At 47.6% G+C, this 22,783-nt stretch overlaps 1 protein-coding gene across 1 annotated transcript in view; it reads left to right on the top strand.

Moving 5' to 3' along the window:
- Positions 1–3,396: 3,396 nt before the first annotated feature.
- The window catches only part of NUP107 (nucleoporin 107), a 113,381-nt gene continuing 93,994 nt past the window's right edge, over positions 3,397–22,783 (top strand). The window contains exons 1-6 of the mRNA XM_069764639.1: positions 3,397–3,483; positions 5,291–5,379; positions 6,830–6,910; positions 7,237–7,352; positions 7,483–7,627; positions 15,595–15,698. Coding sequence (XP_069620740.1) covers positions 3,473–3,483; positions 5,291–5,379; positions 6,830–6,910; positions 7,237–7,352; positions 7,483–7,627; positions 15,595–15,698 — 546 coding nt within the window. The 5' untranslated portion in view covers positions 3,397–3,472. The remainder of the gene's footprint in view (positions 3,484–5,290; positions 5,380–6,829; positions 6,911–7,236; positions 7,353–7,482; positions 7,628–15,594; positions 15,699–22,783) is intronic.

Below are 22,783 nucleotides of genomic sequence, written 5' to 3'. Positions count from 1 at the left end.
AGATTAAGTGACTGCAGACTGCTGTACTGTGACCTAAAGCGGTGTGCACACAATTTCTCAGTATTCCCGATGTGAGAGGGCTGCCACATGGCCGCCTAGATGTGATTAGCTAGCATTTCACACTCGCATGCCAGAGACACATTTGTCTTCTTTCCATAGCAGTGATTGAGAGAAGCATGTAGTCATCACGTAATCGCAAGTTTGCAAATAATCATGGGCAGACAGACCGCACGTGCAGCCTGTGCGGCTGCATCGGGGCCCGGAGTTGGATGGGGGCCCCTGCAGGGTGGCTAATAATGAGGGCAATCTGGCCTGTTTATCCGGCCCTGAGGGGCCCCTGGCCAGATTGCCCTCATGTGCGGCGGCCAGGGAGTGATCCCTGCAGCTCCGCTGCCTACAAGAGAAAATAGCAGCGGAGCTGCAGGGATCCGTCCTGCTTCCTGCCCGCGCTTCCTCTCACACAGACAGCCCCGCTGGATGACGTCATCATTCAGCGGCTGGCTGTGCCAAAGAGAGGAAGCTGCCGACGTTGATGGTGCAGCAGAGCGGTGATTGTGTGTGTGTGTGTGTGTGTGTGTGTGTGTGTGTGTGTGCATGCGTAGCGCTGCTGTGGAATGTGCAGAGGTGAATGGTGCTGTGTGTGTCTGTGTGTGTGTAGAGGGAGAGAAGAGGGCAATGATGGGGCAGATGGGGAGAAGGCAATGATGGGGTGATGGAGAGGGCAATGATGGGGTGGTGTGGGAGGAGGAAATGATGGAAGTGGTGGAATGGGCAATGATGGGGATGGTGGAGAGGAGGAAATGATGAATGTGGTGGAAAGGGCAATGATGGGGGTGGTGGGAAAGAAGGCAATGATGGAGGTGGGGGAGAAGGTAATGATGGTAATGGAAAAGACAATGATGGGAGTGGTGGGGAAGGAGGCAATGAATGGGGGTGGTGGAGGAGAAGGCTGTGATGAAGGTGGTGGAAAGAACAATGATGGGATGATGAAGAGGGCAATGATGGGGTGGTAGGGGAGAAAGCAATGATGGAGGTGGTGGAAAGAGCAATGATGAGTTGGTGGGGGAAAAAGCAATGATGAAGGTGGTGGAAAGAACAATGATGGGGTGTGGGCGAGAATGCAATGATGGTGGTGGTGGAAAAGACAATAATGGTGGTGGTGGAAAGGGCAATAATGGGGGTGGTGGGGAAGAGGAAATGATGGAGGTGGTGGAAAGGGCAATGATGGCCTGTTGGGAGAAAAAGCAATGATGGTGGTGGTGGAATGGACAATGATGGTGGTGGTGGAAAGGGTAATAATGGGGGTGAGGTAGGAAATGATGGAGGTGGTGGAATGGGAAATGATGGGAGTGGTGTGGGGAAAAGACAATGATGGGGTAGTGGGGGAGGAGGAAATGATGGAGGTGGAATGGGCAATGATATGGGGTGGTGGGGGAGAAAGCAATGATAGTGTTGGTGGAGAAGACAATGATGGAGGTGGTGAAAAGGGCAATCATGGGGTGGCGGAGAGGACAATAAGGGGTGGGGGATTGGGATGGGAGGAAGGGGGACTTATAATGGACTTAGGAGCAGGGGGGGTGGAGGAAGACATTATTATCGCTTATTAGTATAGAGTGTACGTACTTATGTATAGCGCCACCCTCAGGTACATAGTTTCCTCTTTTATTATGTATTACACGGGCCCTTATTACATACCATCCTCTCTATTTATAATTTGGTTCCATCCCTTATTATATAGCTTCCTCTGCTGTTATGTACAGTACTGTCTCTTACATAGTGCATTCTTGTTATTTTTATCATTCACAGCGCCCTCTTTTATTACATAGTCCCCTCTCTTTTCCGATATAAAATGACTGCTGATGGAGGAGCCGGTGACCAGACTACAAGTCCATTATCTCCTCCATAAGGGTATGTGCACACGCAGAAAGCTCCTCTGCTGATTTTTCCGCAGGGCAGTGCAAAACCGCTGCGGTTTCTATCGCATTTTCTATTGCGGATTCCGCTGCGGTTTTACATCTGCAGTTTTCTATTGGAGCAGGTGTAAAAACGCTGCGGATTCCGCACAAAGAATTGACATGCTGCGGAAAATAAAACGCTATGTTTCTGCGCGTTTTTTTCCGCAGCATGGGCACAGTGTTTTTGGTTTCCCATAGGTTTACATTGTACTGTAAACTCATGGGAAACTGCGGCGGATCCGCAGCAAAATCTGCAACGTGTGCACATACCCTTAAGGTACCGTTACACTAAGCGACGCTGCAGTGAGATAGACAACGAGCCGATCGCTGCAGCGTCGCTGTTTAGGTCGCTAGGAGACGTCAAACACAGCAACAGCTGAACTATGCAGGAGCGATCCAGTGACGTACTTATCGTTCTCGCTGGTTGTTAGCTCCATGAAGAAACATTGCTGGCATCGTTGCTTTTGATGTCAAACATGACGATACACGCCGACCTGACGACCAAATAAAGTTCTGGACTTCTAGCTCCGACCAGCGATGGCACAGCGGGATCCTGATCGCTGCTGCGTGTCAAACACAACAAGATCGCTATCCAGGACGCTGCAACGTCACGGATCGCTGTCGTTCTCGTTCTAAAGTTGCTCAGTGTGAAGGTACCTTTAGAAAAGCTTTCCCATGCTCCATCGGGCATCACTGCATTATTCAACTTAACAAGACAGGACGGTATGTAATAAAAAAACAGGGTTCTATACAATCCAATATGTAAGGGATGGTGCTGTACATAACAAGATGGGGAACTATGTAATAAGGGACGACAATATACATAATAAAAGAGACTAAGTAATATATATATATATATATATATATATATATATATATACACACATGTATGTGTGTGGCTATAGATCTATATATAGCTTTTTCGCCATAAAAGGAGGGAGCCCAGACACAATTCTTGCACAAGGGCCCCAAGCTGTCAATGTCTGCCCCTGCAAATAGCGTAAGGTCACATGACTGCCTGCTCATATGGGAAAGCGTGGCCGAGTGCTGTCACAATCCAATAGTCTACAATAGTGACTGCATACTATAATTGCCCCCGGCCTGGACAACACATTTAGCAGAAACGTCCCTGCTTGAGGCCATTATTGGTGCTTATACAGCAGTTACAGTTACAAAGCAACATGGCGCATATGTTCACTATAATGGAGGTGACGGGGGCACATATTTCCCAGTCAGTTATGTAGCTGCACAGCTCTAGAACATGACATGCGCTGTGAGACTGTACACATGGGCTATGCCGCGTGCTGCAGCTGCTGACAGACAGACACGGGACACAGCCTGTGCACACGTCCTGGCACGCTCCCTCCACAAACATGGCTGCTGCCTGCTAGTGACGTCAGCCCGGAAGTTGGGCGCGCTGACTGGTGACGGTTTCCGGAGGCCCGCGCTTCTCACTGGTTGTCAGTGAGGAGATTGTCAGCAGCCACCGAGCGGGAAGCCTGTGCTCGTGTGTGCACATGATGGAAAGGTACAGCGATACTACGGGGCAGACATGGCGGGCACATGTGGTGAGGGCGGGCTCCTGTGTGGCGGCGACCGGCTGCTGCTATACGGAGAGTTGTCATCTAGTCACGGTTGTGATATCCTGTGGGGAGCGCCCTGGAGACATCAGTCCTGGACATGGCTGCACTGTCACCATCACTAGTGGCCATCTCTCTCTGCGACATTGCGATCGCCATAATGTCGGACTGGCCCCAGTCACTACCCGGCACTCGCCTTCTCTAAGCTTGGTAGCCATTTATTCACTACAGACAGGTTTCCCTGGGTGGTCTCTATTCAATAGCCGACATGTACAGTATATGAACACATGGGGAATCCTCAGGAGCCACAATGATGAGCGCCATGTCTGTGCCTCAGTGTGCAGGTGATTGATCATATGGACACAGTGACAGTGCGCTCCCTGGCTGGCTGTGATGAGAAGTGACAAGAGAGCGCATTGTAAGGAGAAACCCAGTGAGCAGAGACCAGCCCCAACCCCGCAAATCACTGAGGGGTTTTTAGCCTCTTCATAAGTGGAGTGAATGGAGTTAGTTTTTTTCCAAATGCAGTATATAGTGAAAATTCCTGTCACCGAGCTGCTTGTGATGGCAGGTGCGCATGAGCACCAGCTACCATTAATTCAGTTGTCAATGTCAGGGATTAACACTGGCTTTTAAATAGTTAAGAGCAGTGATTAGATCTCAGCTCTGCTCCTGTTACACACAGATGCCGGCTATGTAACATACATGGCATTTACCGCGGACAGCGCAGCTCCTGAGCTCGCTCCACACTCGGGCACCCCAGAAATGATGTGCCTTTAATTTACATTAAGTGGTTAAATATAACGTGGCAGCTGATAAAAAGTGGCAGTTTTTGCTCCTATTTCATTCTCTCTGCTCCCTTGAGAATACAATGTTTTGTTTTTAATTGTATTTATCACCCCTATACCCTCCCAGAGATATGGGCCTTTTATGTAGTGCTGAATTGTATAACCTTTACTAAGGGGCATTGCTCACAGGATTCTTTGGGGACATGTCTTCAGTCTGCCCTGCATTATTACCCTGTAAGCCACGCCTCTTTGGTAAAGACCATGAATATTCTCTCTGGAACTCTATGGTGGATTTAAGAAAATAACTGAATAATCAGGAGAGAAGCAAGAATAAAATAAGAGCAAAAATCGGCCACTTTTGACCTGGTGACAGTTGTCTTTAAAGTCCCAGAAAACCTTATTACCCCCCTCCCCGCTGATTCAGGACAGCTGACTTAGTGGAGTACAGCAATCTAACATACCTTAGGCTACGTTCACATTTGCATTGCGTCGGGCGCAGGTTCGGCAACGCATAGCGACGCATGCGTCATGCACCCCTATATTTAACATGGGGGCGCATGGACATGCGTTGTCTTGTGTTTTGTGCCGCATGCGTCATTTTTGGCGCAAGCGTCAGGGCGCAGAGGACGCAGCAAGTTGCTTTTTTTTTTTGCGTCCAAAATCAAGCCAAAAATGGACGCATGCGTCGCAAAACAATGCGTTTTACATGCGTCGTGCGTTGCGGCGACGACGCTGCATCCAAAGACGCGAATGTGAATGTAGCCTTATCCAGACCTCCTCACTGGTTGCTTGCGTACATACTGGAAAGACTTGCATAAAATGTTGTTTTCTCCATCTGTTATGTAGATTACCTATGGTTCAATCTCTGGCTTCTACAAGAGCTTTGCTTAACTCTTGTACTTCTCTTAACTATATACTGAAGCGACCATTAATAAACAAATGCTGTTACTTAATTCTTCTTTTGCAGGAGGACACATGGGAATCTGTCCCCAGTTATTCGGGAGGCTGAAATCTCCAGGACAGCTCAACGCCAAAGTTCTCATCAAAGATTTTCATGTATCCCTTACTAATACTGTTTTTATAGAATTTTTTTTTTCTTCTGAAAGTACGAAAAGGTCTCATACAAAAATGGTTTCCATGTGCCAGGATATGTATACATACTCTGTTTAGATTGAATATTACATATGCAGTGGATATGTGGTAACTAACTGCTAGATAGGTGAGGTCCCGTAGGTCTAAGTCACGTCTATCTGTAGATTGGGGGTCCTGTGCGCCCCCTTTGGAATGGAGTGGCAGTTCCACTTCTGCTCTATTTGAAGATAGCTGAGTGCTTCTGTGCTTTCAATCCCGTAGAGATCGAATGCAGCTGCTGCGCCGTAGATATGAAGGCCACATGACATCCTTGTTTTGGTAATCATGTAGGTGCTTCATATTGGATATTATGATATTATGTATTGTTAAATGGGTTTCCAGTTTAAACATTTTATCATCCAAAGTCTAGAAAAGGGTTAAAACAACAAACTGAGATGACTACAAGTGACCACACTTAGCTACATGTATGGCTCGTGCAACATTTTCTCTCATACCAATTTTGATTTTTATAAAGCCTGATGATGCCATTCATTATACTGTGGTATGTTTGTGATTGTTGGAGCCAAAGTTTTTCTTGCTGACTCCACAACCCTTATTCTCAGTTCTTCCTTAGCACAATGCCTGCATGCTTCTGAATCTACATTGTTGACCCTATGGGAAAGGGGCATAGAGCGGATAGTCAAAAACTGCACCAACATGCTTTTTAATGTGGTTAAAATGGATATTCCAAGGCCTCTTAGGTTAGGGTCAAATCATGTTTATTCAACATGTCAGTGACATTGGGTTTTTGTCTGAAATATGTGATTCATGCACATCCGCCAATGGGGTGCTTTAATGAAGCATACAGTCACTTTGTGCTGTCTCTGATCTAATTTTTGGTAGTAACTACATATGCTTAATTAAAGTCACTGGCCATGTCGGCTGATACACCTGAATCCCATTTTTCAGGGTTTTTGAGAGAAACTCCAATGAAGATACTGATGTGTGGGTAAAACATGGTGTGAACCCGACCTCTCTTCTGCATCAATATATGAGCAGCACTGATATCGTCACATTTACAGACATCTGCCAGGACGCTTGTGCAATCAGTAGGTGTCATTCACTTGTCTTCTCTCTATGCGCAATACTGGTTATCTGAACAGGTGTAATGACCGGTGTTATATAAATTTGATGCCATTGGCGCTGCTCACCTACCAATGCAGAAGTGAGCACAGCTCTGCAGGTAACACTGCTGTTTGATCATTTTTCATTTAATCATTAAGGGACTGTTAATGGGCTCACAATAGGGCAATTGAACACGGATGGCCGTAAACAATACATTTCTAAACTGCGCCATGGTCCAACCCTTAAAAGAGAATCCACTTTTCCCAAGTGCTTTGTCAATTGAATATTTTTCCTTGACGGCTAGACACAGCTAATGACAGCTGGAGTGGATCTAATCCAGCAAGAACCTCCATTGCTTCTAGGACTCCTGTATCTCTTCTCCGACAAAACAGTGAGTTGTTATATAGCCATCATCATAAAGAGCTATGTATTCTATTAATGGTAATAGAGGCACAGTTTTTTCATTTTTAATGTTTTTGGAAGTGCTAGCATATAGAATTAAACATTGGATTTTGTATGGATACTATAATTCTTAGGGATGTCTCGCCTGAGAAATAATTGGTATTTGAATTTTCAGAAAATTGCATTTAACGTTTTGGTATTCAACTTTTACTTGCTTCCTTCCAAGATTGAACATTTTCAATGAGGCCCCCACTTCGATGAAACATAAGTTCCCAATTTTCTACCTTATTTTGCACTTCGGATTTCTTATTACAGTGGCTGCACCACCCTGGAGTACAGCAAGGCCACCAGACGTATCTGCAATTATGGGTTCAGCCGGCAGATCCCAACGTTTAGTCCAAACACCCGGGCGCTTACTAGACATTTCTGCGGTGGGTGAACTTGTTCCCATGTTATGTTTGCATCTCAAAATTATAATTGTATAGGTTGGAAAATTGCCTGTTTTCATTTCACTTCTCCCCTTTTGGGTCGCATTTTATTTATTTTTCTTTTTCATTTTAGCTGCCTAACCTGGATGATAGTGTGTACACATCCTCATTTTCACCTCAGCGAACTGGTGCTTTTACATCATTTGAGGGTCCGAGCTTTAATGAAGACATCACACTCAGTACCATCATGGTGAGAGAAGAAGATCCAGGAGAAGCTGGTAAGAGGCAAAACTTTTCTAGGCCACGGATACAGTGAGGTTTTAGCATCTGTAGTTTTATGGTAAACTTAAAAGAGAATTAGGGTGTGTTTCCACGGTCAGGAAACGCTGCGTGTTTGACGCTGCGTAGAGCCACAGCGTCAAACACGCAGCATCCAGATGTTACAGCATAGTGGAGGGGATTTCATGAAATCTGATCTCCACTATGCGTTAAAACACACATGCGGCAGACCCACGTAAACGGACATGCGGCGCGTCTTTTCAGAACGCAGCATGTCTGTTCGTCGCCGCGCCGTAAATTTACCATAGACAACCATTAGATGCGGTAAAACCGCATATAATTATTAGTCACATGCATAGTAACTGCGTTAACGCAGCTTACTACGCATGTCTACTAATTCACATGCCAGCTTACCTGTCCCACCGCCGGAAGTCCCGTGTCCACTGCACTTCTTGCGGTAAGCTAAGTTCCCGCGATAAATTAGCTTACCGTGAGAACTGCTGTGCACTTGACCGGGGTTTATCTCCGGTCACACTAGGCTGGTTCTCACGGTCAGCTGACCGTGAGTGCTAGAATGTAGGTGATCGCTGGAGAGTTATCTCCAGCAATCATATACAAGCTCTGCTACATCTGGATGTCAGGCATCCAGATGTAGCAGATCCGGACTCGTCGTGGGACACTTGTTAAATGGGAGAAAGGCTCTCCATGAGCTGAAACGTCGCCATGATGGGCTATTAAAACCTGAACACTTTTTGAAACTTATTTGCAATGGTGTGCTGCCTCTGACTTTTTGGACTCTTTTATATATAGATATATTTATAGATAGATATATCGGTAGATAATAGATGGATACGATAGATGGATACAATAGATAGATACGATGGATATCTATCGTATCCATCCATCTATCGTATCCATCCATCTATCGTATCTATCGATATATCTATATATAGATAGATATATTCATAGATAGATTTATTGGTAGATCATAGATAGATATATCGATAGATACCATAGATACAATGGATAGATATGATGGATAGATAGATATCTATCGCTCATCTATCTAGCTGTGTGTGTAAACATTATTCTTCAATGGAGTATGTAAATGAAGAGGTTGGGCAAGAAATGACATCACAATTCTTTTTTCTCTATCGCCTTTCATTGGGGGACACAGGAACCATGGGTGTATGCTGCTGCCACTAGGAGGCTGACACTATGCAAATAAAAAAGTTAGCTCCTCCTCTGCAGTGTACACCCTACCGACAGGAAGTAGGATATTCAGTTTAGCTTAGTGTCAGTAGGAGGTGGACACGGGTCTTTCATTAGACCCTTATCTACCTCAATGTGCGTCGTTTCTTTTCAGGTTTTTCCGGAGGGATACAGGGTGAACAGTCACACCTGTAGTCCCACAGTGCGGACTATGAGTACGGCGTGTACTGCCACCCCGTATCCTCATAGATCCCTCACCAGGACCAAGATCCTAGCACACAAGCGTGCTTAGAAGTCCGGTCCTGGCTCCGTCCCCCACCCACTCGCCCACCAGAGCCTGTCGGTTGCGGAGACGAGGACGTCCATCAGCTCCCTGGACGTCTCATTCCTCTTCAGGTTAGTAACGACGTGGGATATTTAAGGTGAGTATTTTCCCCATTCCATCCCACCCCATACAGATCTTCTAAGGGGGGGATCCCACTGGTCGTCGCCCGTTTGCACGGGCAGCTGCACGCAGTTGCAGGGGCCTTTTTATCCGCGCGCACGGGCCGAGATCCCTTTACCGCACGGCGGCTGTGCTTTTCTGTCTGCCGCGCCGCTTCCATAGCTGCGGCCGTTCTGCCTCCTGTTCTGGCCCCTGCGACCGTACGATTCCGGCCGCCCTTAGCGCCATCTGTGCCAGCGCGGCGGCTCCCCATGATGCCATCTGTGCCAGCGCGGCGGCGTTTGCAGGCCGCCGCGCCGCTTCTGGCCCCTGCGACCGTACGTTCCGGCCGCCCTTAGCGCCATCTGTGCCAGCGTGGCGGCTCCCCTGCCATCTTTGCCAGCGCGGCGGCATTTGCAGGCCGCTTCGGGCCCCTGCAGCCACGCTTCTCCGGCCGCTCTCTGCGGCCGCGATGCCTTTGTCCCAGGCTGCCCCGCCGCTTCATACCCGCGGCGCACAGCTCCGGCGCCGCGGTCTTGCACCGGTGGACGCCGGCCTCTAATTTAGGCCCCGGCTTCCCCCGGGGCCTACTTCCGGCCGCGACTCCGCCACTTCCTCCTTACATCAGGCGGGCTTTTCTCCCGCCCGACTGGTTCAAGTCGGTGAGCCCCGCCCACCAGCGCCATCCTGGCGGTTAGCCCCGCCCACTTTCTCCTGCGCCCCTGAAGTGGTTTTTCGGCACCAGGACCGCTTTGCGCTGGCTCCTCAAAGCGCATAGCCTGGCGTCCTCATCCCTTGCGGCTCAGCATTGCAGCCGGCCCTGGACAGAAGAGTGTCCCAGAAGTCTGCTCTGTCTGCCTGCACCCCTGCGTTAAGGACCATCCACATCATGAGGTGCAGCTTTCCATCCATCACCTGTCGTGAGTACTAACCTTCTGGCTTCTTCATCGCCATGTCTAATCTTAAGGGAAGTCGCTTTTGTTCTCCCTCTTCTGCCTTAGTCTAACACTTTGCGTGTTCGCCTTATGCCCACCGCAGCGTCTGCCGTGAGTAGCTCTGCACCGCAGACTGATACTCTTCCCTTCTGAATTTTTGCTCGGACCCGTTCGGTATATTTTTACGGGAGTTCGCTTCCGGCCTCCTACCTTTTCTCAGGCAGGCCTGCAGCAATCCACATTATGCTCACCGCCCAGGACCCCCCCCCTGCCACTCTATCAGTAGCGGATCTCACACGGGTGTCCCAGACCCTTGTGTCCGTGCTAGATCGGTTGCCCCTACAGACTTCCGTAGTAGCCAGCGGGTCGCAAGAAGCTCCGTCCGAGACTTCTAATACAGGCCGCGAAAGATCCAGACAGGAACGCTGGTCTGAGTTCTCTTCTCGGTCCACTTCGCCCCACGGTCCTTCTCTGTGGTCGACTTCCCCCTGGCCTTTCCCCCCGGAGTCAGGTGAGGTTTTCTCTGATGCGCCTTCGGAGGATAATTTGGGGCCGGGTTCGAACCAAATCGCTAACATGAGGGATATGGTTCAAAGCCTCATTGGAGCGACCAATCAGACCTGTGGCATCAAAGATTCCTCTACGAAACCCGCAGATCAGGCGGTTTCGTTTAGACGGTCTAAACTACCTCCCAAGGTATTGGCTCCTCATCCTGAATTCGAGGAGCTTCTGGCCAGAGAAAGAGCGAATTCGACCAGACGTTCTCAATGAGACAAGCGTCTTGGAGTCTCATAATCTCTTTCCTCCGGATCTCATTGCCAACCGGATTGAGAGGCGTTAGAGAACGACCTCTCCCCCTGTGGATCCGTCGGCTGCTAGACTTGCCACCAACACAGTCCTTATACTGTCTTGTGGGGCGTCTCTGAAAGATTCCATCGATTGGATCATGGAATCCTTCGTGAAGTCGGCTTTCGAAACCTGCCGCATCATCCCAATGCCCGACTTTGGCTTCCACTTGGGTTTCAAAGTCTGTATCTGAGGGGCTAAACAACTCCGTTGGGGCATTCAAGCTGGAGCTCCATCAGGCCGGCTGGCGGAACTTGCCACCCAGATTACTCACGCAGGGGAATAATTTGTTCCCTGGACGTCGCGTCTTCTGCCGCACAGGCGCCCAGTGATGTTGTTGCCAGCCGTCGCACTGTTTGGCTCAAGAGTCATCAAAGAAGTCCCTTACGAGCCTGTCTTTTCAAGGTTCACGTCCTTTCGGTTCCAAGCTGGACCAAATTATTAAGGACGCCACTGGCGGCACCAGTCCCCTTCTCCAGACCTCGCCCACTTTCCCTTAGGCGGCTACTTTGGTCTTTTCGACCTTTTTCGTAGTTTCGCGGCATCAGATTCCTCTTCGCAACAGCAGAGGCCACAGGCACGTTAAGAGAAGAAGGTATTCTTCGTCTCACTCTTTCCAGGCGTGCCCGCTACTCCTAAGGCGGATTATCCAGGTCCAGGACTGGAAGTTCCACCTAGGCATGACCCACGACTAGACCCCAGCCCGTTTCTCAGGCTGGGCAACCATCTTCTGTTCCTCAGGGACGTCTGGGTCTCCTCAGTAGAGAACGCATGGGCCAGGGCACTTGTTCCCTCTAGATACAAACTCTTCATTTCACGGTCCTGGGATCGTTTTCTTCAAATCCCAACCTCCAAGAGACCCCGCTCTAGTCCCGGGTTTCTTTACTGCCATTGTTTCCCTCCTTAAATCCGGGGTAATCGTTCCCGTCCCAGAACTGGAACGGTTCAACGGTTCACAGGCTTCTCTTCGAATCTTTTTGTACTGACAGAGGACGACAAGGTTCGTCCCAGTCCGGATCTCAATCTGCTGAACAGGAAGTTTCGTCGGAGACACTTCAGGATGATATTCCCTCGTTCAGTAATCGCTTCCATGGAGGCTCAGGAATTTCGGTTTCAGGCTCCCGAAAGTCTATCCATCTTTCCCGACATTCTAGCCGTTGCGGGTGGCTCGTCAACAGGAAGAAGTTCCATCTTGTTCAGCACCTCGTATCTCTGGGCATGTTCTTCGATACTTGTCGGACCAGAGTCTTCCTTCCCGAAGACAGGATATCCCTCCTTTGTCAGGAAGTTCGCTTGCTCCAGGGTTTTCGGCTCCCCTCTTCTCCGACGGGCCTTGAAGGCCCTAAGGAGGTTGGTTGCAACATCGGAAGCAATTTTCCCTTCACCCGTTTCATTCAAGACTTCTTCGGCAGGCTATTCTATCACAGGGGACAGGTCTGTCTTTTCTCTGCATCGTCCGATCCGGCTTTCTCCCGGGTCAAACGGTTCCTCGACTGGTGGCCGAGGTCACTTCTCTTATCCCAGAGTAGATCCTTCACAGCCTTCCTTCCAGTTCCCTGGCAGGTGGTGACGACGGACGCCAGCCCGCTCGGCGGAGGCGCGGGGCTTTGTTTCCTGTTCTTTCAGGGTTGTTGGTCGGCGCAGGAGTCCTCTTGGCCGATCAATGTCCTCGAGTTCCGGATCATCTTTCTGTCTTTCCTTCACTGGGTAAGGATTCTCAGCAGCCTGCCAATTCGAATCCAGACAGACAATGACACAGCAGTGGCATATGTCTACCACCAGGGGTGGACTCGGCGTTCCCTGGCCTCGGCTGAGATTCCAGGATCCTCCTTTGGACAGAGGCAACGGTCCTGGTGAGCTCCGCAGTGCATGTCCCCGGCATGGACTTTTAGGCCGCCGACTTCCTCGGCCGCGAGGGCCTCGCGGCGGGGGAAGGGTTCTTCAGGAGGTTTCCTTTCGGATTGCCCTTCAATGGGGGACTCCAGAGGTGGACCTCATGGCGTCCTGATTGAACAGGAAGGCCCCTCGGGTCGGCCCAGGGTCCCGTGATCCTCTCACAGTGGTGTTGTCACTCTGGCCATTCCTTGGTCGCAGTTCGTGCTCCCCTATCGGTTCCCACGCCTTCCCTTGCTTTTCCAAGCTGTCGAAAAAGATCAAGGCGGGATGGGTGCCGGTCATTCTGATCGTCCTGGATTGGCACAGGAGGTCTTGGTCTGCAGACATCGTCAATCTTCTCGCGGACACCCCTGGTGCCTTCCAAACGGACCCAGTATGCTGTCTCAGGGTCCGATCTGCCACCCGAATTATCGGTCGCTCAGTTTAACGGTGTGGCTGTGGACTCCACAGTTCTAAGAGCGTCCGGCCTTTCGGCCCAGATGAGCCACTCTATAATTCAGGCTGGGAAGCCTTCGTCTTCTTGCAGGATTTACTATCCTACCTGGAGGGCATACTTTCGTTGATGCGAGTCCAACCGCTTTTCTCCTATGTCCTTTTTCCCTGCCTTCCATTTGGTTTTCCTTCAGGCAGGACTGGATTCGGGCTTCGCTCTCAGTTCCCTAAAGGGCCAGGTTTCTGCGCTCTTCCCTTTTAAGAAGGCGTTATCTTCTCAGCCACAGGTTACGACCTTCCTTCAAGGAGTAGCCCACACTGTCCCTCCGTACAGGGCCTCTGTGGATTCATGGGATTTAAAGGTTGTGTTGGTTGTTCCCCCTTTGAGCCTCTCAGGGAGTTTTCCCTGTCAGTTCTATCTCGGAAGGTGGCCTTTCTCAGGTGCATCTCTTCGATCCGCCGTGTTTTCGAGTTGGCGGCCATTTCTTGCCGACCTCCTTTCTTGATTTTCCACCAGGACAAGGTGGTCCCAGGCCTCCGCCTTCCTTCCTTCCTTTCTTGGGGTGGTTTTCATCTTTCCACCTCAACGAGGGCATCGTTCTACCTTTCCTTTGTCCAGCTCCGACTCATCCTCTGGAGTGATCGTTGAACAGGCTGGGCCTCGTCAGGGCAGTGAGGATCTCCCTGGCTAGCACAGCCGCTTTCCGAAAGATGGATTCTCTTTTCGCCATCCCTGATGGCGTGCGTAGAGGCCTGCCGGTTTCCAAGGCGACTATTGCTCACTCTATCAGAACGGCAACTTTCGAAGCTTACCGGGTCAAGAACAAGAGTGCCCCCTCCTAAGATAAAGGCTCACTCTACCCGGGCAGTCGGCGCTTACAGTGCGGTACGTCACGGGGCTTTTGCCGACGGCTTTGCAAAGCGGCAACCTGGTCTTCCATCCACACGTTTCGCCGAACTACGGCGGACTCCAGCCTGGGCAGAGGATCCTGCAGGCAGCAGTGGTGAGTCCTCGGACCTGATGGAAGTCTGTTTTTCCCACCCCAGGGACTGCTTTGGGACGTCCCATGGTTCCTGTGTCCCCCAATGAAAGGCGATAGAGAAAACAGGATTTTTGGTTGCTTACCGTAAAATCTGTTTCTCGGAGCCTTCATTGGGGGACACAGCACCCTCCCAAGTTGAACAGCTCTGTTTACTGTATACGTTTGAGTTCTTTGAACACTCTTTGAGTGTTTGAAACTGTTAATCTATGGAGCGCCGTGGAATTTGTTGGCGCTATATAAAGTTTATTATTATTATATTATTCTTTCTCTTTTACATGTTGCTTCTCCTACTGCTTTCTCACTAACTGAATATCCTACTTCCTGTCGGTAGGGTGTACACTGCAGAGGAGGAGCTAACTTTTTTATTTGCATAGTGTCAGCCTCCTAGTGGCAGCAGCATACACCCATGGTTCCTGTGTCCCCCAATGAAGGCTCCGAGAAACAGATTTTACGGTAAGCAACCAAAAATCCTGTTTTTTTTTTTTTGTATATCTTTATTTAGCTTACAAAAACACACACAGATCCGCATGAAAAATGCAGGTGACCTGCCAGTGACCTCAGGTTCAGATTTTACCTGCGTCAAATCCTGAGCAAATCCCGATGCAATCAGAAACATACCCTTAAAGGAAAAGATTAAGGCTATGTGCACACGTTCAGGAATTCATGCAGAAAATTCCTGTGAAAATCCGGACATTTCTGCTAGATTTCCGCAAGAAAACCGCATGCTTTTTTTGCACGGTTTTGACGCGTTTTTTGCGCGTTTTTTTCCGGACATTTCCCAATGCATTAGACAGTGGGAAAACCGTGAAAAACTGCAGAATTAATGAGCAGGTTCATTATTTTTCCGCAATGCGTTTTTCATGCGAAAAAACGCACATCGTGTGCACAGAAATTGCGGATTTCATTAAAAATGATAGGATGCTTAATGTATGCAGATTATTTGCGGTTTTATAGCGTTTTTATAGCGCAAAAACGTTAAAAAACCGCAAATAATCTGCAACGTGTGCACATAGCCTAAATCTTCAATAAAGATTGAAGTTTGCAGTCTTTGGCATCAATGCACCAGTTGAAATGTATAAAAAATAAATATTTTATTTAAAAACAAAACAAAAACTGATATGTATGTAAGAAATAAATGAAATGGACTCCTCACATTTTACTTTTTTTTGTTTAATTAGCAACAATGAGTCTGTATCAGGAATTCCTGAAGTCATTTCAGAAGCTTCCTTCCAGTGCAGTTTTTGACCTTGTGGAAGAGTATGAAAACATGTGCAGTGACCAAGTAGGTATACATGAATACATTTGCAGTTTTGTATCTTGCTCGGATGTGTGGCCCATTTAGTGGCTTTTCAGATCCTTGTGTACAGCCTCATACTCAGTAGTTCTACAATGTGACTTGCACTACCACTATATGTGAATATAATTAGTTGCCTAATACCAGCTTCAGATTCATATTTCATGTTTAGCACCTTAGCGCTGTATGATGTACATACGTCATGAGTAAATGTCACTTTGTTTACCATGAAAGATATGTACCTTATTTTTTGGACTATGAGATGCATTTTTAAACAAGAAAAACTTTGCTAAAAAGTACACACATGTTATAGTCCAGAGGCAGCTTCCTGTGATGGAGGAGAAAGCATTCTTCCTGATCACTGTGAGAAGTGCTCTTTGTTTCTGCCCAACACTAATCTACGTGATCAGTGCACAGCAGGAGATGAAGTTTATTGGGACCTGTGCAGTCTGCAGGAGATAAGAAGCTGAACGACCCAATTAACTCAAGGACCTTTTAGGTCATGTGATCAGTCACATTACCTGAAAGATAATCGGTCGGCCGTTCCTTCACCTGCTCTGTTTGTGCAGCCTCTGTTCAGGCCCAGATCAAGAACTGCAAGATGTGGTAATGTATTGTGTAAGTAATTGTGTGTGTATGTCAAGGAAAATGTAAGGCATGCCTCGTGAAGGTCTACAATAAAAATTGTGGCGAGGGGCGTTGGCCACTCTCGCCTCTAATTAGTTGTGCAGGTCGGGCACAACATTAAGCCCAGCAACATGGTTCTCCTGAATTGCTGCTGCACCGTCAACCAGCCTCAGACTCCTAGCGCTATAATCGTAATACGAAAGAAGTGAGGCAAGGTAAAAGGGCGGGTATCAGGGTGCTGCGAGATAGGAGACCAGCCAAACCAGGTGAAGGCAAACTACAGGTCCTTCTCAAAAAATTAGCATATAGTGTTAAATTTCATTATTTACCGTAATGTAATGATTACAATTAAACTTTCATATATTATAGATTCATTATCCACCAACTGAAATTTGTCACGTCTTTTATTGTTTTAATACTGATGATTTTGGCATACAACTCCTGATAACCCAAAAAACCTGTCTCAATAAATTAGCATATCAAGAAAAGGTTCTCTAAACGACCTATTACCCTAATCTTCTGAATCAACTAATTAACTCTAAACACATGCAAAAGATAGCTGAGGCTTTTATAAACTCCCTGCCTGGTTCATTACTCAAAACCCCCATCATGGGTAAGACTAGCGACCTGACAGATGTCAAGAAGGCCATCATTGACACCCTCAAGCAAGAGGGTAAGACCCAGAAAGAAATTTCTCAACAAATGGGCTGTTCCCAGAGTGCTGTATCAAGGCACCTCAATGGTAAGTCTGTTGGAAGGAAACAATGTGGCAGAAAACGCTGTACAACGAGAAGAGGAGACCGGACCCTGAGGAAGATTGTGGAGAAGGACCGATTCCAGACCTTGGGGAACCTGAGGAAGCAGTGGACTGAGTCTGGTGTGGAAACATCCAGAGCCACCGTGCACAGGCGTGTGCAGGAAATGGGCTACAGGTGCCGCATTCCCCAGGTAAAGCCACTTTTGAGCTACAGAGAAGCAGCACTGGACTGTTGCTAAGTGGTCCCAAGTACTTTTTTCTGATGAAAGCAAATTTTGCATGTCATTCGGAAATCAAGGTGCCAGAGTCTGGAGGAAGACTGGGGAGAAGGAAATGCCAAAATGCCTGAAGTCCAGTGTCAAGTACCCACAGTCAGTGATGGTGTGGGGTGCCATGTCAGCTGCTGGTGTTGGTCCACTGTGTTTCATCAAGGGCAGGGTCAATGCAGCTAGCTATCAGGAGATTTTGGAGCACTTCATGCTTCCATCGGCTGAAATGCTTTATGGAGATGAAGATTTCATTTTTCAGCACGACCTGGCACCTGCTCACAGTGCCAAAACCACTGGTAAATGGTTTACTGACCATGGTATTACTGTGCTCAATTGGCCTGCCAACTCTCCTGACCTGAACCCCATAGAGAATCTGTGGGATATTGTGAAGAGAAAGTTGAGAGACGCAAGACCCAACACTCTGGATGAGCTTAAGGCCGCTATTGAAGCATCCTGGGCCTCCATAACATCTCAGCAGTGTCACAGGCTGATTGCCTCCATGCCACGCCGCATTGAAGCAGTCATTTCTGCCAAAGGATTCTCGACCAAGTATTGAGGGCATAACTGAACATTATTATTTGTTGGTTTTTTTGTTTGTTATTTAAAAACACTTTTATTTGATTGGATGGGTGAAATATGCTAATTTATTGAGACAGGTTTTTTGGGTTATCAGGAGTTGTATGCCAAAATCATCAGTATTAAAACAATAAAAGACCTGACAAATTTCAGTTGGTGGATAATGAATCTATAATATATGAAAGTTTAATTGTAATCATTACATTATGGTAAATAATGAAATTTAACACTATATGCTAATTTTTTGAGAAGGACCTGTATTTAATCAACACTACTTGTTTCAGAGACTGTTGGTCACCTTCTCAGGCGAGTACCTAATGGTATCAGCCTTTTCACTTCACCTCTCTTCTCTATGTGCATGTAGCAGAGCTATGTGTGTCTGTGCAATGTAGCATAGCTGTGTGTATATGTGCATATATAGGAGAACTGTATGTGTATAATACACACTGCAGAGAAACACTAACAGTAAATGTATTACTTCCTATTCTACCCTAGTGCGTAATGACCCATACACTATACACACGTGGTCAGAATTGTTGGTTCCCCTCTTTTAATGACAGAAGAACCCGCAATGGTCACAGAAATAACTTGAATCTGACAAAAGTAGTAATACAAAATCTGTGAAAATGAACAAATAAAAGTCAGACATTGCTTTTCAACCACGCTTCCACAGAATTAAAAAAAAATAAAATAAAACTCATGAAATAGTCCTGCACAGAAATGATGGTACTCTTAACTTAATATTCTGTTGCACAACCTTTTGGGGCAATCACTGCAATCAAACGATTCCTGTAACTATCAATGAGACTTCAGCACCTCTCGAGGTATTTTGGCCCACTCCTCAAGAGCAAACTGCTCCAGTTGTCTCGTGTTTGAAGGTTGCCTTTTCCAGACGGCATGTTTCAAATCTTTCCAAAGATGCTCAATAGGATTTAGGTGGATTTAGATTTAGTATTTAGATGACCACTTCAGAATAGTCCAATGTTTTCCTCTTAGCCATTCTTGGGTGTTTTTAGCTGTGTGTTTTGGGTCATTACCCTGTTGCAAGACCCATGACCTGCGACTGAGACCAAGCTTTCTGACACTGAACAGCACATTTCTCTCTAGAATCCCTTGATAGTCTTGAGATTTCATTGTACCCTGCACAGATTGTAGACACCCTGTGCCAGATGCAGCAAAGCAGCCCCAGAACATAACAGAGCCTCCTCCATGTTTCACAGTATGGACAGTGTTCTTTTCTTGATATGCTTCATTTTTCCGCCTGTGATTATAGAGCTGATGTGCCTTGCAAAAAAGTTTGATTTTTGTCTCATCTGTCCATAGGACATGCTCCCAGAAGCTTTGTGGTTTGTCAACATGAAGTTTAGCAAATTCCAGTCTGGCTTTTTTATGATTTTTTTTTTTTTTTTCAACAATGGTGTCCTCCTTGGTCGTCTCCCATGAATCGGACACTGATGCTCCTTGAGCTTGAAGTTCACCATTAATCTGTTTAGACGTTTTTCTGGGCTCTTTTCTTACCATTCATATTATCTGTCTCTTTGATTTGTCATCAATTTTCCTCCTGCGACCACGTCCAGGGAGGCTGGCTACATTTCCATGGATCTTAAATTTCTGAATATTATGTGCAACTGTAGTCACAGGAACATAAGGCTGCTTGGAGATAGTCTTATAACTTTTACCTTTAACATGTTTGTCTATAATTTTCTTTCTAATCTCCTGAGACAACTCTTTCCTTCGCTTCCTCTGGTCCATGTTGAGTGTGATACACGCCATGTCACCAAACAGCACAGTGAGTATCTGTAGCCCTATATACAGGCCCACTCACTGATTCCAAGATTGTAGACACCTGTGATGCTAGTTAGTGGACACACCTTGATTTAACATGTCCCTTTTGTCACATTATTTTTAGGGGTACCATTACTTCTGTCCAGGCTTATTTCATGAGTTTAATTTTTTTTTATTCTGTGTAAGCATGGTTGAAAAGCAATGTCTGACTTTCATTTGTTCATTTTCATAGATTTTTATTGTATTACCATATTTTTCGGATTAAAAGACTCCACTTTTTTCCCCAAATTTGGGGGGGAAAATGGGGGTGCGTCTTATAATGTGGATATACCTTACCGGCCGCAGGTTGGGCTGACACGGGGTGTTCAGATGTGTGGTGCGGCGTGCCGCTGCGGGTGTCAGGTGCTGAAAGCCCAGAGCCCCCGCAGTAACTAGGTGTCCTATGGGGTGGACTGGACTCTGGAGAAAATAGCTGCCAGCCGGGAGCGGCACATGCCCGGATGGAGATCTCTGCACCAAGATCTCGGGAGATGAGATCTCAGCGCTGAGGTAATATGTGACGTATATTCCAAAAAATACTATATATTATTCTGATACTAAAACCTCTTTATCGTTGTGATGGGCAGAAGCAACCTGACTTATATACATAGTCGGGCTCATGGTGTTACTGCTAGAATTGGTATTCTTGTTGTTTCCTGCTGTTAAAGAGACTGCTGTCAATAATGACAGCGGCACATGATGAGTTTCACATAAGGAGAGTGCTCTGGAACTGGAAGCCTAACAATGGCTACCTGTCAGTCAAAAATTGACAGAAAAATGTAAAAGTTACAGGTCTCATAAAATGGTGATAATTTTTTTTTTATTTTCTTACTCTGAATATAAGAAAACAAAATTGACAAGTTTACTATTGCCGTAATTAAACAGACCTAGATACAAAACAAAAAACATCATGATTTGGGGTTTGTGGATGGAAAAAAAATTACCGCTCTTGTTCGAAGGGAAGGAAAAAACGAAAATGCAAAAATGATTGGCTGTGGTAGAAAGGGGTTTACATATATTATACTTTTTTTTTTATAATACCGTATTTATTCGGACTCCCATGACAGCACTACGAGAGAGGGGATCCGCCCTTAAGGAACAGGAAACCTACAGATACAAAAGGGCGGCACCTCTCCCATGCATCAGTTGGTTTCCTGTTCCTGAAGGGACTGGATCCTACGGAAGATACTAGGATTCCAGGCCGGCCGGGCCGAATTAGGTAGCGAGAGGGTCTCCTACCTCGGCCGGTGCGGGGTACCTGAAGGAGACACGGTGGCTCTGGGGGGCTGCACGGCAGTGTCTCATCAGCGTGGAGCGGTCGCCAGGGGGTGTCCGATCTCCGAAGCCGGCGCTTGGTGAGTATATTGTTTCCCTCCCTTGAGCGGCTTAGGGGAGGCTCTGAGGGGTCGGCGACATTGAGGGGGCGCCACCCGGAGTCTCGTGGCAAGTCTCGGCGTCCCACGTTGTTCACAGCGCTAACAGGAAGCGCTGTGGGCCGGGGGTGACGTCGGAAGGCGGAGCCAGCTGTGACTTCCGGGTCACGGAGCTTCTGCGCATGCGCAGGAGCTCCAAGATGGCGGCGCCCACCGGAAAATGTGCGCTCATCACCCTCAGGTGTCGGCTGATCCCCTGCAGCTGCATGGGGGGAAGGGGAGCAACTGGAAGCGCGGTGCAATTACGCTGGCCGAAGGAGGGGCTATATATCGGCTCCAGGTGCGCGTTCCTTGCTCCTGGTCTCCAAACTGCTTCAGATGGAGTCTGATCAGGATCAGCAGCCTCTGCTGCTGGATGAAGAACCCCAGAAGCTTATGGAGAAGGAACGTGAGAAAAGGAGCGATGGATCTGGCCGCAGAAGCTCCTCCAGACAGGGGTCTGGAGCATCAGCCAAAAAAGATCCCCCTCGTGCTTCGGTATCTCTATGGGTGTGGGCAGCCTCTGGTAAGTGATCTTCGAGAAAGTTCACTTAGTGACTAGTTTCCCCTCATATGTTTTATGCAGGGAAAGAAAAGCGTCAGTAAGGCGAAGCATAGGGAGTGTGCCATCTGCGGGGTCCCCTTGCCTGACTCACACCCTAAAAAACTATGTGACCCCTGTATCCAGCAGACGGTGAGGTCCTGGAAAGAGGGAGGGGATATAGCATGTAGATCTTACACTCTAGTCTACCTTACTTATCCCTGTAGGTGGCAGAAGAATCCTCTTCTATGGTGACCAGTCTGAAGGAAATGGTTAGAAGGGAGGTCAAGCAATCCATTAAGGATCTTTCACAGTCAGGCTCTAAGCAGAGAACTCAGTGGGCATCTGATTCATCTGTGGATAAAGACAAGAGTGAAGAATCGGATGATTCAGCAGCATCATCTTCCTCGTCGGGGGAAGACGCTGCCCGGTTTTGTTTACCCATAGAGAGGATAGACAAATTAATAAAAGCGGTCAGAGGCACAATGGGTATAACAGAACCCAAGCCTCAGCTATCTAAGGAACAAATGATGTTCAGCGGCCTAGAACAGAGGAAGCGCAGAGTCTTTCCCCTGAATGAAAAGATACAGGAACTTATCAACAGGGAGTGGAGAAAACCGGAAAGGAAAGGCTCCTTACCACCTGCGCAGAAGCGTCGGTATCCCTTTGATGACCCAGCAGTGGGTAATTGGGAAAAGGCCCCAAAGCTGGACGCGGCAATTGCCAAGGTGGCAAAGCGATCCTCTCTCCCGTTTGAGGATATGGGTACGCTTAAAGACCCCCTGGATAGGAAAGTGGATACCTTCCTAAAAGGAACCTGGGAGATGGCAGCCGGCTCCTTAAAACCTGCGGTGGCGTCAACCTGCACGGCAAGGTCAATAATGGTCTGGCTGGACCAGTTAGAAACCCAATTAAAACAGGGGGCCTCTAGAGATTCCATACTTGCAGCGTTACCAGTAATCCAGGAGGGGGCAGCTTTTTTATCGGATGCCTCAATAGACTCTGTTAAATTGGCGGCTAGGGCAGCAGGTCTTTCTAATGCTGCGAGAAGAGCCCTATGGTTGAAA

The sequence above is a fragment of the Ranitomeya imitator genome, chromosome 4 (assembly GCF_032444005.1).
Source record: "Ranitomeya imitator isolate aRanImi1 chromosome 4, aRanImi1.pri, whole genome shotgun sequence".
NCBI classification, from domain to species: domain Eukaryota; kingdom Metazoa; phylum Chordata; class Amphibia; order Anura; family Dendrobatidae; genus Ranitomeya; species Ranitomeya imitator.
This window is presented reverse-complemented; position numbering and strand designations above follow the sequence as displayed.